The sequence below is a fragment of the Tympanuchus pallidicinctus genome, unplaced genomic scaffold (assembly GCF_026119805.1).
Source record: "Tympanuchus pallidicinctus isolate F22 unplaced genomic scaffold, pur_lepc_1.0 scaffold24, whole genome shotgun sequence".
Classification (NCBI taxonomy): Eukaryota; Metazoa; Chordata; class Aves; order Galliformes; family Phasianidae; genus Tympanuchus; species Tympanuchus pallidicinctus.
The window spans coordinates 4,425,965-4,438,822 of NW_026294741.1; the positions used below are offsets into that span (position 1 = coordinate 4,425,965).

General features: G+C 56.4%; 1 protein-coding gene across 3 annotated transcripts in view; it reads left to right on the plus strand.

Moving 5' to 3' along the window:
* Positions 1-12,858, plus strand: part of SMG6 (SMG6 nonsense mediated mRNA decay factor) — a 90,552-nt gene that overhangs the window by 63,550 nt on the left and 14,144 nt on the right. For 2 of the 3 annotated variants that reach the window (XM_052689197.1, XM_052689198.1), the window contains exon 14: positions 11,319-11,495. In XM_052689197.1, coding sequence (XP_052545157.1) covers positions 11,319-11,495 — 177 coding nt within the window. Of the gene's footprint in view, positions 1-11,318; positions 11,496-12,858 lie in introns of those variants that run through there. The other variant, XM_052689199.1, reaches the window with a different exon arrangement.

Sequence of the window (12,858 nt, forward strand, 5' to 3'; positions counted from 1 at the left end):
GAAAGCTTGTTGATTTAAAAACATGTATATTTAGAAGCAGAGTGTAAACTTCCTGCCCAGGCAGGGGTTGGATTCTTCACTCTGTTTGAGTTTCCAGCTTTCATTTCCTTTGCCCTCATACTTAACATTGTGTATCTCCCAGAGTGTGCCCCAGACTAATCTCCTTAACCCGCCCTCGCCCCGCATCTTTCTCTTGTTATTTGCACATCAGTCCCACTCGGGGCAGGATGCAGTGCATCTCCTGCATGGCTGCTCCATGCAGGATGGGTCCCTCCATCCTTGTCGGGGTGACCACAACGGGCAGCAAACTCAAGCTGGTTGCTGCAGCAGGGACAGCAGTTGCCATGTGTCAGCAGAAGGCACTCTTCCACTGCTGGTTGGAACCCTCTTTGTGACTCCGGGGCATTGCTCAAGTAATCAGTTCCAGGAGGGGCAAAGTGCTCCATCAGCTGAACCTTCCTCCATCCTTCCCTCCAGGCTTCATGGGACAGCTCCTGCCTTCCTCTGCTTTCACCCCTACGGGGACTAAGCTCATTCCCCGCAGCTCCAAGACCACTTTGGTGTGAGATCCTGCGTGGGCTCACAAATGGCTGTCGACAACCCAGGGCCAGGAGCGAGCTCCTCCCCAGCCCTGTGATGTGCAGGCTGGTTTTTGAAGTGTAGTGCTGCTTCAGCTGTTCCCAGGAAGTCTGCAGGGGAACTGTGTTTGTACTGAGGAGGTGAAGTCCCTGTGTGTTTCTGGAGGGGATCTACTCAATGGGCTCTTTGATGTCACTGCAGTTTTTGGACTTACATCAAGTAAGTCTGAAAAAGAGAAAGAAATGCTTTGGCTTAGCCTGAAACATTTGCACCTGAGTGAGATGACCTGTGGCCGTCCTTCCCGGTGGCTGGGGGGGGGAGCGGTGGAGGGTTCTGCTCCTAGGAACTGCCCACGGATCGGGGTGGTGAGGCAGAACTGGAATTGGAAAAGTGTCTCCTGAAGGCAGCCCAGCCGCTGGTGGCTTCCGTCACCCCACGGTGCAGCCTCTGGGGTGACTGTCCCCAGCTGTCCCTGCCTGCTGAGCCTTGTCCCCTCGTTCAGGCCCCAGGGTTCTGCCGTAGGACTCTCATGTTATCTCCGCCTGCCCGGCGTCAGCGCTCCCGCAGGTCACACATCCTGATCCCGAGCTGCCCGCTGCTTGGGCTGCATCTTTTTTTGGATGAGATGTCTGGAGCTTGGCACATGGCAGCGCTCAGAAGCATCCGCTGCTGTGACCTCTGCAGCCTGGATAGCCTTTGCCCTGCTGCATCCTCGCTCTGGGAACAACCCGGGGCTAGTTTGAGGTTTGGCTCCCTTAGTCCCGAGCTCAGGGAGGGGTTTTAGGGCAGCGATGTTTGGTGCAGGGAGCTCAGCCCCAGGGCGTGTTGCCCCTTGGGCTAAAACCTTTTCCACTGTGGGGTTTTTCTTTGATTTCTCATACAGTTGTTCTCAGCAGCAGCCTCTCCATCCCTCTGCTTTTCTCTGCTTTGTTCGCATACTTTTTCGCTTAACTCCTTTTTGTTGCCTTTATTGAAGAACGCATCACCTAAAGCCATTTGAATTGCATTCCCTGCTGCTAATAGTTCCAAAGGCTGACTGCCCTGACTGCCAGAATGAGGGGCCTGAGGGGATGGGCTGCAAGGAGGTGGGCAGCCGTGTGCAGGAATTGGCATCAGAGCATTCAAGAAGCTGAGAATGAGAGCAGCCCCCATCTGGTGATCGGCATTTTGTTTCAGAGGCCGCGAGTGAATGAGTTAATGATGATCCCAGATGGCTTTGGAGTTTGCCTCTTGCCACCCTTTCCTGTTCCCTCAGGATCTCAGATGGTGGCGGAAGATGAAGTAAAATTCTACAGTTTGTTGTAAAGTTCATCTCTCTCCCCAAATCGTGCTGCAACTTGTGCGCGCTGCGTTGGCAGCTTCAAGGGGATGCTACCTGGTAATTAATTAGTTGTCAAAAGACAGCCCAGAGGTTCCAACTCTTTACATCCTTGCTAATAGAAATTGCTCTGATTACATTTTCCCCCTTGGCTGGAGGGCTGCAGCACAGGAGCGTTGCTTCATGGGCAGCTGGAGGAGCCTGAGCGTCCCACGCTGGGACTCGGAGCGTGCTGGCACACGCATGGGTGAGCATGACCCCGGGCTGAGCCCTGGCTTATCTGCTAACACTGCACTGCTCTCCCTCTGCCTTCCTCTGGCCAGCATTCCCCACCAGCCCCAGTTGTGTCTGACACCTCCGACAGCTTTGTGCTTTCTCTGATTTAGCATCATTCACCATCCCTGGAGGTGCTGGGAATCGCCGAGGGTGATGGTCAGTGGGCACTGTGACAGTGGGATGGAGTTGGACCTGGGGATCTGAGAGGTCTTTTCCAACCTGAATGGTTCTGTGAGTGGGCATGGATTGATGGTTAGGCTTGATCTTGGCAGACTTTTCCAAGCTTGATGGTTCAATGGTTCTGGGATTTGATGAGTGGCCATGGTGGTGATGAGTTGATGATCTTGGTGGCCTTTTCCAACGGCAGTGTTTCTATAATTCTATGATCATTGCCGCCAAACCCCATCAGTTCAGCTGCGGGTAGCCTGGTGTGAAGGCATGGGGCTGCTGAGCAGCTCTGGGGGCCCCCAGGAGGTGCTGGTGGCAGTGCTCTGGTATGGTGGTAAGATCAGAGCTCTCCTGGTGCACTGCTGTGCCTCACTCCAATGGAGCTTGGGATGGAGCTGAGCTCCGTGCGTCTGAGACACAGCCAGCTTACCCAGAGTGGATGGATGCAGAGGGTGCAGCAGGCAGCATAGGCACGTGATGTGTGGCACGGCACAGCTCTTCCCTTGGCAAACACATGCTTGAGAGAAGATCCCGTGGGCAGGAGGGCTGTGTTTGCTGCTGCCCCGATCCCAGGAAGCCTCCCTCTGGGTGCCATAAATCCAGCAGTGTGCCGGATGCTCTCACGCCCATGGTGCTGTGCTGTCCTTCCCACCCCCGGGGAGCAGGCTCCAACCCACCTGGTGCTTGCAGCCATGTGGTCCCTTCTCTTTGTGTTTAGTTAAGTGTGGGAGGATGCGATGCTTGAACTCCCAGAGCCTTTTGGCTATTGTGTTTGCTGATACGGCCCCGCAAGCAGACGTGGCATTGCACAAGCATGGCCCTGGCCCTAACAAAGGCAGCTAGGATTTCTAGTGTTGGAAAGAGCAGCCTGGAAAGGGCATCATCTCATGCCAAAGATGTAGACAAAGGCATTTGGGAGGCAGGAAGTGATGAAAGCAGAGGGCAGATTGCGGGGCACCCGGCACTGCGGATGGGTGGCAGAGCCCCAGGACAGCAGCAGAAATGGAGGTGACAAATGGGACAGGAAGGCACGGGGCTGCAGGGCCACCTCGGAGCTGGACGTGGTGCAGGAGGGCTCAGGGGACCCCGCTGCCATGGTGTCATGTAGCAGCATGAGCCAGGAAGCTGTGTGCAGTCACAGTGTACAGCACAGAGCTGCGTTCCGTGCTGCTGGCTCCCGCCCCACTTGGCTTTTCCAGCATCTGATCTGACTGTTTGTTTGCTTGCAATGATTTCAGTTGTTTTCTATTTTAGCCCGTGACTCCCAGAGCCTGGGCTGGGGCAGGCAGGCACCGTTTGAAAGCCGCCACTTGGCGGCAACAACTGCTCGAGCCACAGAGCAGCACCCATCTAACCCCTCTTTTCACACACTCGGAACTTCCCAAACATTAACCTTTGGATTAAAATTTTCCATGCTTGGTCTCTCCCCAGATGTGATGTCTGAGCTTTGGTTTGGGTTCATGTTTTTCGTGTTTGCTGGGTTTGTGTTATGGGAGAATGAAAGAAATACTTTTCCCATTTGAAAAAATAATAATCATAATTGTAGTTTCCTTTTTTTTTTTTTTTTTAATTTTATTTTATTGGAGGATTCACCAGAAATGGCCGAGGTTTGGAGGCTGAATGGACAGTAATTCCTGGGCTGCATTAAGGCACGCGGTGAAGCGTCGCAGCCCCAGGTGCGCAGTGCCACCAGCAGAGCCCACTGGGACCAGGACAGCCCAGTGTGAGTCAGCCTGAGCAGCTCCGGATTTGACAGAAGGAGAGTGGCTGCTTTTTTGTTTTCTAGCAAAGAAAACCAAAAAAAAGTTGCTTTTTCAGGATCACAACACACCAGGTAGCGTGGGCCACACAGTTCTCCACTCTGTGCCGTGCCGTGGGCTGGTGGCCGTGGTGTTTGGGGTGCCATCAGGCAATGCGGTGGCACAGACGCTGCCCTGTGCCCAATGCTTCCAAATTCCCATTCCTGGTGGCTGCACCTCTCACTGTCCTGAAGCCAAACGCTGTGCTGCTGCTGTTGACACCTCCTCGTGGAGTTCAGGACACGCTCGAGCGCTCCGCGTTTCCCTGCATTCTTTTCTTCTGGCCGCTCCGCTCCAAGTCTGTGCGCTGCTCATCGGGTGGGGACCTGCTCTGTTCACACCAGCGCTTGTAATGTCTGGCCTGCAGCTCTGCCAAAGGCCAGAATTGGCTCTCCGTGCATGGCTGGATCGCAAGGACAACGTTAGATGGAGGGTGGAGTGAGCGAATACCCCTCTCTTCCTACTGTGCTTTCAGGAAATGTCTCTAGCGCAGCTGTAAGTGTGAATGAAGTCAAAAGAATGGATCGGTGCCCCCGCTCCAGCCCACCCCACTCGTCGGGGCCCATCCAGAGTCCCCACCCTATTGTTCTGGTTCAGCTCCCCCGTTTCAGGGCTGGGGCCCTGCTCTGTGCTCAGCATCCCGCTCCTGGGAGGAGGAGCTTTGGAGAAAACAAAGACGCAGCAAAGAGCTGCATAGTTTTCCTCTCACTGCCAAGCTGCGGTTCTGATCCATCGCTCCTTTCCCGACGTGTGTGAGCAGCTCAGAGGTTTGAGCCACGTGCCAAAAGAGGAGAGTGCTGGGTACGAGGAGCTGAGCCCTGCTGGAGCTTGGCTCAGTGCAAGGTGACTTCTCCGGAGCACGGCGTGCTCAGAGCAGCCCCGCGGTGAGGAGGACACTGAGGCGCACGGCTCCTTCCAACATCACTGGGAGTCCCCCTCGGTGGCTGGGAAGCAACGTGCAGCTTCAGCCCTCCCTGCTGTGGCTGTGGTGTGAGCTGCTGCCCTCTGTGCCCCAGCACCGCAATACCTCCGAGCTGTGGTGGCATTCCTCTGGTGTCATTGCATTGCGTCCATGTCCCCACCCCTCTGTTTTCAAGGGAATTTCGTGGCAGCTGACACTCAGAGGGGCTGCTCCCTGCTCACGTGGCTTTTGCCTGCTTGTTATTTCAAAGCAGAGCTGCTTTTTCTTCCATTCCTGAAGTCGCTTCTCATGCAGGGCAGCTGGAGTGCTGCACCCTGTGATGTGAGCAGCACTGCTGGAGCTTCTGCCCTGGGTTCCTGAGGATGGCAATGGCGATGGAGGCAACGTTGCAGGAGCACATATCTCATGTTCAGAAGTTCTAAAATCAGTGGGCTGAGCATCCAAATTGTGTCCTAGGCTTAAAAGGGCTGAAGGAGTGAAGCACACACAACCTGGCGGAGTAGAACAACGTGGAGCTTGGGTCCAGGCATGTTCATGTTAATGCAAATTTGAAGATGTGTGCTCAGGCATCCTCAGCTCCTCATCCAGCACAGCAAAAGGGCAGTTGCTCTGAGCTCTTTGGCTCGGGGTGCTTAGGAGGAACCTTTGTGGTGTTCCTTTTGTTGTGTTTCTCCTGTGTTCCTACCACTGAGACTGCCCACCCCGACCAGTTTCCCTACAGTGGAATCCCAGTTCAGCAGCTCTGGACTGTGACCCTCTGAGAACCACTCGTGTTGGAGGAAGTGAAACCCCAGCAGCCAGGTGGGAGCGGGGCAGCCTGGGGGGGTTTTAGTGGTTCTCATTCAAGCAATCCTCCTGCAGCCTCAGAAATCCCGAGTTTCCTAAAAGAAGAGGAGAAAATTCCAAAGGCTTTCATCCCAGTTCAAATATCAAGCAGGGTGAGGAGCTGGGGAAGCTGCAGTGGGATCTCGGATGACATTCTCTGAAATGCAAACTTAATGGAGTGCGAGTATGGGACGGCTCAGGCTGTGCCCTGTACAGCTCTGCTGAGCCTGGGGGCCGGGGGAGAACAGATCTGGGGGGCTGCCTGAGAGCCCCCTCCGCTTCTGCAGCCTTTGGCACCTCTGTGAGATATTTAAATGACAGACAGACATCCAGGGATCTGTAAATACTCTGTCAGTGCCAACTCAACCACAAAGAAGATACAGCATTTGTGGTCCAAGGAAGTTTAAATATTTGTGGTCAAACTTAAAATTCGACATAAAACTCTCATCTGCGATGGAAGGCGTCCAGGAACTGCATGGAGAATGTATAAGCTGTGCAAACTCCCAGAAAGGGCTTCGCCGTCGCTCTGCCAGGGTGAGGCAGAACCTTCCACCCTTCCCTCTCCTCTCTCCGTGCCGCTGAGGGCAGGTATTGGTTTCGCATGGTGCACGCTGGGTGCTGCCCAGGTGCTGGATGAGGGCTGCAGGGCAGCATCCTCAGAGCTTTCTGGAGCAGGGAGCTCTTGGCAGCTCCCTTCCTGCAGCCCATGCATGGGTATGGCCACCAGCAGCTCGGAGCAGTCCCCTTTCCCTTACTAAGCAATCCTCCCTTCCTCCACCGAAGCGCCTGCTAACCACTTTCTTATCTCTCTTAACTCTGCAAAACAATCTCTGGCAAGGCAGGCATCCTCCGAAATGGCAGAGGAAATAAATTCCCCCTGTCCCTGAAAAGGAAAAAACTGGAAGCTTGCAGCAGGGAGTTCAGTCCGTGGCCCGAGTTGGTGCCACATTGGCTTGAGTGTGATAGGGATCGTGCCTTCCTCCTCCCATAGTGTGGGATCGTGGTCTGGGGGCAGATGCACAGGGCTTGGTGTTCTCCCTACTTGGTGTTTTCTGCTGCCTGGTGGAAAGCTGTGATTTTGCAGTACTCCTGTGCTCAAAGACCCCAAAGAGCAGGAATGCCCCAGGTGCTCCCCCCGGCCATGGGAGTTCCCAGCACCATGTGGAGCTGTGTGAGGCTTGTGGCACTGGAGCACTTGGCTATAGGAGGGGATGTGAGCGTTTTCCCCCATGGAAATCCCTGCAGGCTTTTGCCAGAGGCCTCATGCTAACAAGTGAGCACATCTGGGCAGCTTCCAAACATCAGCAAAAGCCGAAAGCTTTGAACCCATCAGAAACTTTCTTCTCCACAGCTATGGAGCTCTGACTTTCCAGCAGGAATTGCTTTGGTCACAAGGGATTCTGCGGTACCCTTGGATGCATTTTGGGATGCAGACCTTTCTCCAACCCCATCGCAAGTTGTGACCTCGAAGGGCAATGAGCTGGCTGTGTTTGGGGTCTGCAGGAGCCGTGAGATGTTTTGTAGGGCACTGCCAGGCTGTGCCACGGCACAGAGGGTTTGAGGTTGCAGAAGACCTGCGGTGGTGTGGGTTCTGCATTTGGAGTTTTAATTTTCTCCCAGCCTAGATGAGGGAAAACTCCATCTGTATTCCTGCCTCACAGCCACCAGGTGCCAGCCAGGGAGAGGAGAACTGGCCCTGGCAGCTCTGGATGCTCCTGGTGAGCATGCCCCGTGTTCCTGACCTTTGCAGAGGGGCTGTTGGGAGCACGTGTGTTCCCAGCCTGCCTGCAGGGTCAGCCGAAATCAGCCGAGAGCAGCTGTGGCTGAAAGCCCTCAGCTGCAGAAACCAGGGTGCAACCCAGCTGTGAGCGCTGCTCCCGGCTGTGAGGGTGCTTCAGTCCTACCCAGGTGGCCAAACCCCTGTGACTTGAGCGTGGGGCCACATCCTGGCAGCAGAGGCAGAGCTGGGGTACGGCGAGGTTACACCCAGCCCAGCTTTTGTGCAAACCCATAGAAGGTGGTGCAAAGCCACCATTTCTTTTGCTTTCTTACTGCTTGCTGTGCTGCCTGCATGCTCCAAGCTGGTCCTACAGGGTACCAGGAGGCATTCAGCCCTGTGATGCTCGGGGGGTTTGTGTGGATGTTTCACCTGGTTTGTCATACATTGCATGGTTTGGGTTGTTTGGGGCTCACTTGGTTTGGACACAGATCATCCGCTTCACTCTAATTAAGCTGTGCTTAAGTCAGTGTGTCAAAATTCAGCATTATCCCCATGCTGGATCACAGGTTTGCCTCTGTCCTCTTGGTCCCATCCCTGTCTCTGAGTCCGGGACCTCTCCGTGCTGTGACTCAGCCTTCTCCTGTCCTTTTCTCCTTCTGACTCCTGCTGCTGGGAACTACTGGTGTCTCCCCTTCTCCCTTTTGTACACAGGAATGCTGAATGGCAGCAGCAGCTCTGAGCAAACCCTTCTGCAGCACCACTGCTTCCTGTGCATGCCGAGTCCAGGCTTTCACCAAGCAAAGCTCTGCACCCCACAGTGAGCACACGGTGGGAGCAGCCCTCCACGGTCCGAATCCTTGCGGTCCCCAAGCAGCTGGCCCAGCTGCCACAGCTCCTCAGGCTAAATGCAGCTGAAGGAGCTGCATTCCTGCTTCACAGTTATTTGCTCTTTAGGACGCTGCGTAAAATTAACAAGTTGTAAAAGCCAATTGAAGGCAGCGATTCGCCTGGCTGCAGGGAGATGCTGAGCCTCTGACCCCCAGCGGGAGCAGGGCTGCTCTGTGGCACCCCAGGTGCACGCGTTCCCCGGCCCCAGTCCTCCAGGAGACCCCGATCTCAGCTTCACCTGGAGGCACCACAGGGTCCTGAGAGGACTCAAACACAGCAGCCTGGCGTGTCTGTACGGGCAGTTAGCGCGTTAATGTGCGTCCTGCTGCGTCCTGCCCACTGATCGGGGACGTTAATGGGTGAGCCAGGAGCTGGCAGCACTAACGAGCCGTCTCGGCGTGCCACCAGCCTGCGGTTAGCGTGTCTGATCTGGGGTCAGATTAGAAACCTCGCACCTCCGGGCACAGCCGGGTGACGCAGCGCTGGCACCCAGCACCACCGCAGCCCCGGGTGCCACGCGGCCCCGAGAGGCACCGCAGAGGAACCGACCCGGGTCACGTTGGAGGGCACCGGCCCACTTCAGCAGTTCTCGGTTTCGGTTTTCCTTTGAGAGCTGCTGTGTGCGTGTCAGCCCTATTTTAATACCCGGCGGCGACGCGGAGCCAGGCTTTCGGTTCCTGCTGGCTGGCTGCACGCTCGCAGGGGGAAGGGTGCGTGGGGCCGGGGTGTCACAGCAGCATCACCAAATGCATCAGCGCCGTTCCATTTCAGATTCAGCTTTGGGAGAGCGCGCGCAGCTCCTGGTGGCCCTGCTGAGCTCTCCCTGAAGCTGCAGCGTGGCGCTAACGCCGTGCACCCCACGACCATCCCCGTGGTTCTGGGAACGTGGCACTCACATTTCTACACCGAAACGTGAAGTTGGTGGCGTGTCATGCTCTGCCATTGGCTGCCACTGGTGGGTCACTCCTTTCCCAGCACCCCAGCCTGGCTCCAGGCAGGCAGCCCCAAGGCTCTGGCACGGTCCCGGCACACACGTGATGGGGATGTGTGGAGCGTTCGCTCGGTGCCTGTTTTTCGTTCATGTGGGCTGGAAAAATGTGTTCATGAGACAAGTTGCTGTGGCATTATGTCATGGGCCTTCGGTTGGGCTCTTTGCTCCCTTAGCAGATGATCTGAATTGGAGCATCGGGCTGCACCGGCTTGGCAGGACATCGGGAGCTTACGTGAAAACCTCGTGGGTCGTAAGCTAAATGCAATTACTTTTATTTTGGGAGCAATCAGTGTCTCCTGCATCCCTTTCCCTGCTGCTGCTGCTGCTGTACAACCCACAGTGCACAAATGCTCACAGGTGGGTCCCTGTGGCCATACCTATGTGGGCAGGGATGATCCCAGCACCTTTGGCATGAGGGAACGGCAGTGACCAGGGCTGGAAAACCCCAGGCTGGAGCTGCCCTGGCTGAGTCAGGCCGCTCCCTGCACGCAGTGCAGTTACCGTACGGCTGAGGGTGAACCTGGCCCCGAGGTTTCCACCACTTCCCCTGGGGCCACTGCAGCCAGCAGCTTTCACAGGGGGTGTTTCCCGTGACAACCATTCTTTTTTCTTCCCTCTGGATTTTCCCTGTGGCAAAACCATTCCTACAGGAGTGCCAGGAGGATGGAAAAGTTCCTTTTGTGACACTTGCTGGGTTCACTCCAGGCTGGACGCAGCACAGAGGGGACAGTCCCATTCCCACCTCACCTTGTCCTCTGCTCTGCCCTGTAGGGCACCCTTTTTAGGGGCAGGCATGGGGCAGCTCCTAGCACTCTGCTGCCTGCCCCAAAGGTGCCTTGTGTGGGCAGTAACCGGGGTGGGAGGTTGCAGGTCAGAGCAGGGTCAGGTCTTTGACACGCACGGCAGCGACGCGGTGGTTAAAATTAGCTTGTGGAGAGGAAACTGGCAGCATTGTGGAAGAGCAGAAGTTTCCTCTCACGGCAGCATGGTGCTGCGCTGCAGGACACTGCCAGCCCCTGCCTGCCCCCATCCCTGTCCCCGTCCCACCCAGCATGGGGTGACCCGGCGTTGGCAGTGCTCTGCTATGTTACCCAAGGATGGGGTCTGCTCCACCTAGGAGTCAGTGGGGATGCTGGGGATGGGGTCTGGAGCCTGCTTTTCCCTGGGTGGGAACTGCAGCAGAAGGTTCTGAGGCATGAATGTGAATTTTGCAGAGTGGGTGACACTTCCAGGCTCCGTTTGCTTCCCAAGGCTGACTGCAGGCAGCAGGAAGCACCGGAGGAGCAGACTGCAGGTGTGGAGCCCCACGGCGATGGGGGATGAGGAGGGTCATGGTGGAGGCACAGGCAAAGGCCACGGAGGCACCGTGCTCCCGTGCTCTGGAAACTCCATTTGAGAGCCTCATAAATGGATAATTACCTGAGCTATTGAGTTTCCTTCTGGCCAGATCCATCCCAGCCTCCCTGACAAGGGCTCGCCTAACGGCCTGTGGGGCCGGCCTGCAGGATGGGGTCGGGATGGAGCTGGTGTTCATGCCCCTGCCCGCCTGCCCCACACCTGCATCCCTCCCTCCTGCTTTCAGCTAGGGGGGTGCTGGCATTTGAGCAAAAACAGAACGGTAAGGACTGACTGCATCATTCATCCCTCCCTGGGGACGCTGGGTAAATCCCTTTCATCCCCATCTACAAGGCAAAGGGGACCCCAAACCACACAGTGCCCTCCATGTGCTGCAGGGCTCTCTGCCCCCATGCTCTTCTCTGCCCGTTGCCTCCCCTTTGCGCTGACTTTGTTTTCCTTTCCCTCTCCCCAACCCCCTCGCCCTCACCCCACAGGTTATTGCAGCTGACTGCAAGAGGGTCACAGTTCTGAAGTATTTCCTGGAAGCCCTTTGTGGACAAGAAGAGCCTTTGCTGGCATTCAAGGGTGGAAAATATGTGTCAGTGGCACCCGTCCCAGACGCCATGGGAAAGGAAATGGGAAGCCAAGAGGGAAAACAACTGGAAGATCAGGTACCGTGCGGGAAGAACGCGCCTCAGTGAAGGAAGAATCACCCCAGTGGGGCCCAGCCTCTGCCTGCCCCACAGCTCCCACTATTTATGGCTGCATGTGCATTTTATGGGGAGAATCGGGGGGGGCAAATAGCGCAGGGCCCTCGAGCGTGCTTTACTCGTGCCCTTTGCTGCCAGCCCGGGCCCTGAGCCTCTGTCTTCCGTGCTGCTATGAGTTCCAGATGCTGCTTGGTACTGTGTGCAGGGGGGGCCTGGCCTGAACGCCCCTCCCAGGAGGGGAGGTGGGCGAGGGAGCGTCAGGGTTCAGCCTCAGGATCGAGTTGAGAGCCGTGGAGCTGCTTGCAGCAGAGGCCCGGGCTCCAGCCTCCAGCACACGTACAGGAAGAGCTGACATTGGCGCCCCGTCCCTCCCCTGCCTCTCACATCCTGATGTGATTAAGGAATTCAGCTCTTGTTTTTCTGCCCTTGCTTGTTCCTGTAGGCCTTGCTTCGCTCCAGGCTCCATGTGTGTGTTTAAGGGCCCTGCCAGCCGCTCTGCAGGTTGACTCTTTTCTTGTGTTTCATCTTGCAATTTGAAAGGCTGAGGAAACAGTGGTGTGGGGCAGAGCCACCCAACTCCCAGTCTCCTCCCAGTGCAGAGGGAATCGCCCGGTGCCTCCCCTCTGCCAGCACTGGGTGGCCTGTGATGTGTGTCCCCTGTGCCCTAGCCATGGGGACCCTCCTGGTCACTCCCAGTGAATGGCTGGGGGTGAGCAGGGCATGAATTTTAGATGTTTTCTCAAGTAAAAGGGAACCTGAAGTCCCAGACCCCTGTCCTACCCTGGAGGCTGCTCAGGAGGTTTTCATGCTGATACTGCAGCCCATGTAATATCTGGGGTCTTTAGGTCCCACCAAGGTGACGGGGGCACTGCTCTCTGTTATAGGGCCATGCGCTCCTGTTTCTGCTCCATAACCTCAGCCTCCACGTGGCTGTGGGAACCTCTCCACGCTTTCCTTGCACAACCCTAGAGCTTCCTCCTTGGGGTCTGAGCACAAGGCAGCTCCCAGCTTGCCAGTGTGACCAGCCCTGAGCCCGGGCAAGCAGAGCCCGACCCGAAAAACCACAGCGGATCTGCACCCGACGTGCCTCACAGCATCCCCCATCCTCTGTGGTCCAGGCTGTCCCAGAGAGGGAAGTGAGCCCGAGGGCTCCCTCTTCCTCCTTCCCAGGGCTCAGAAGTCACAAGCAGAGTGGAGCACTTGGTTCTGTGGCCAGCATGTGCATGGCTCTGGGTGGAAGGACTGAGCATGCAACTGCGCAGTGCTGGGATTGCTGAAACGAAGACTGCAGGTCCTTGCCCACACGTGGCAGCCTGCTCTGGGT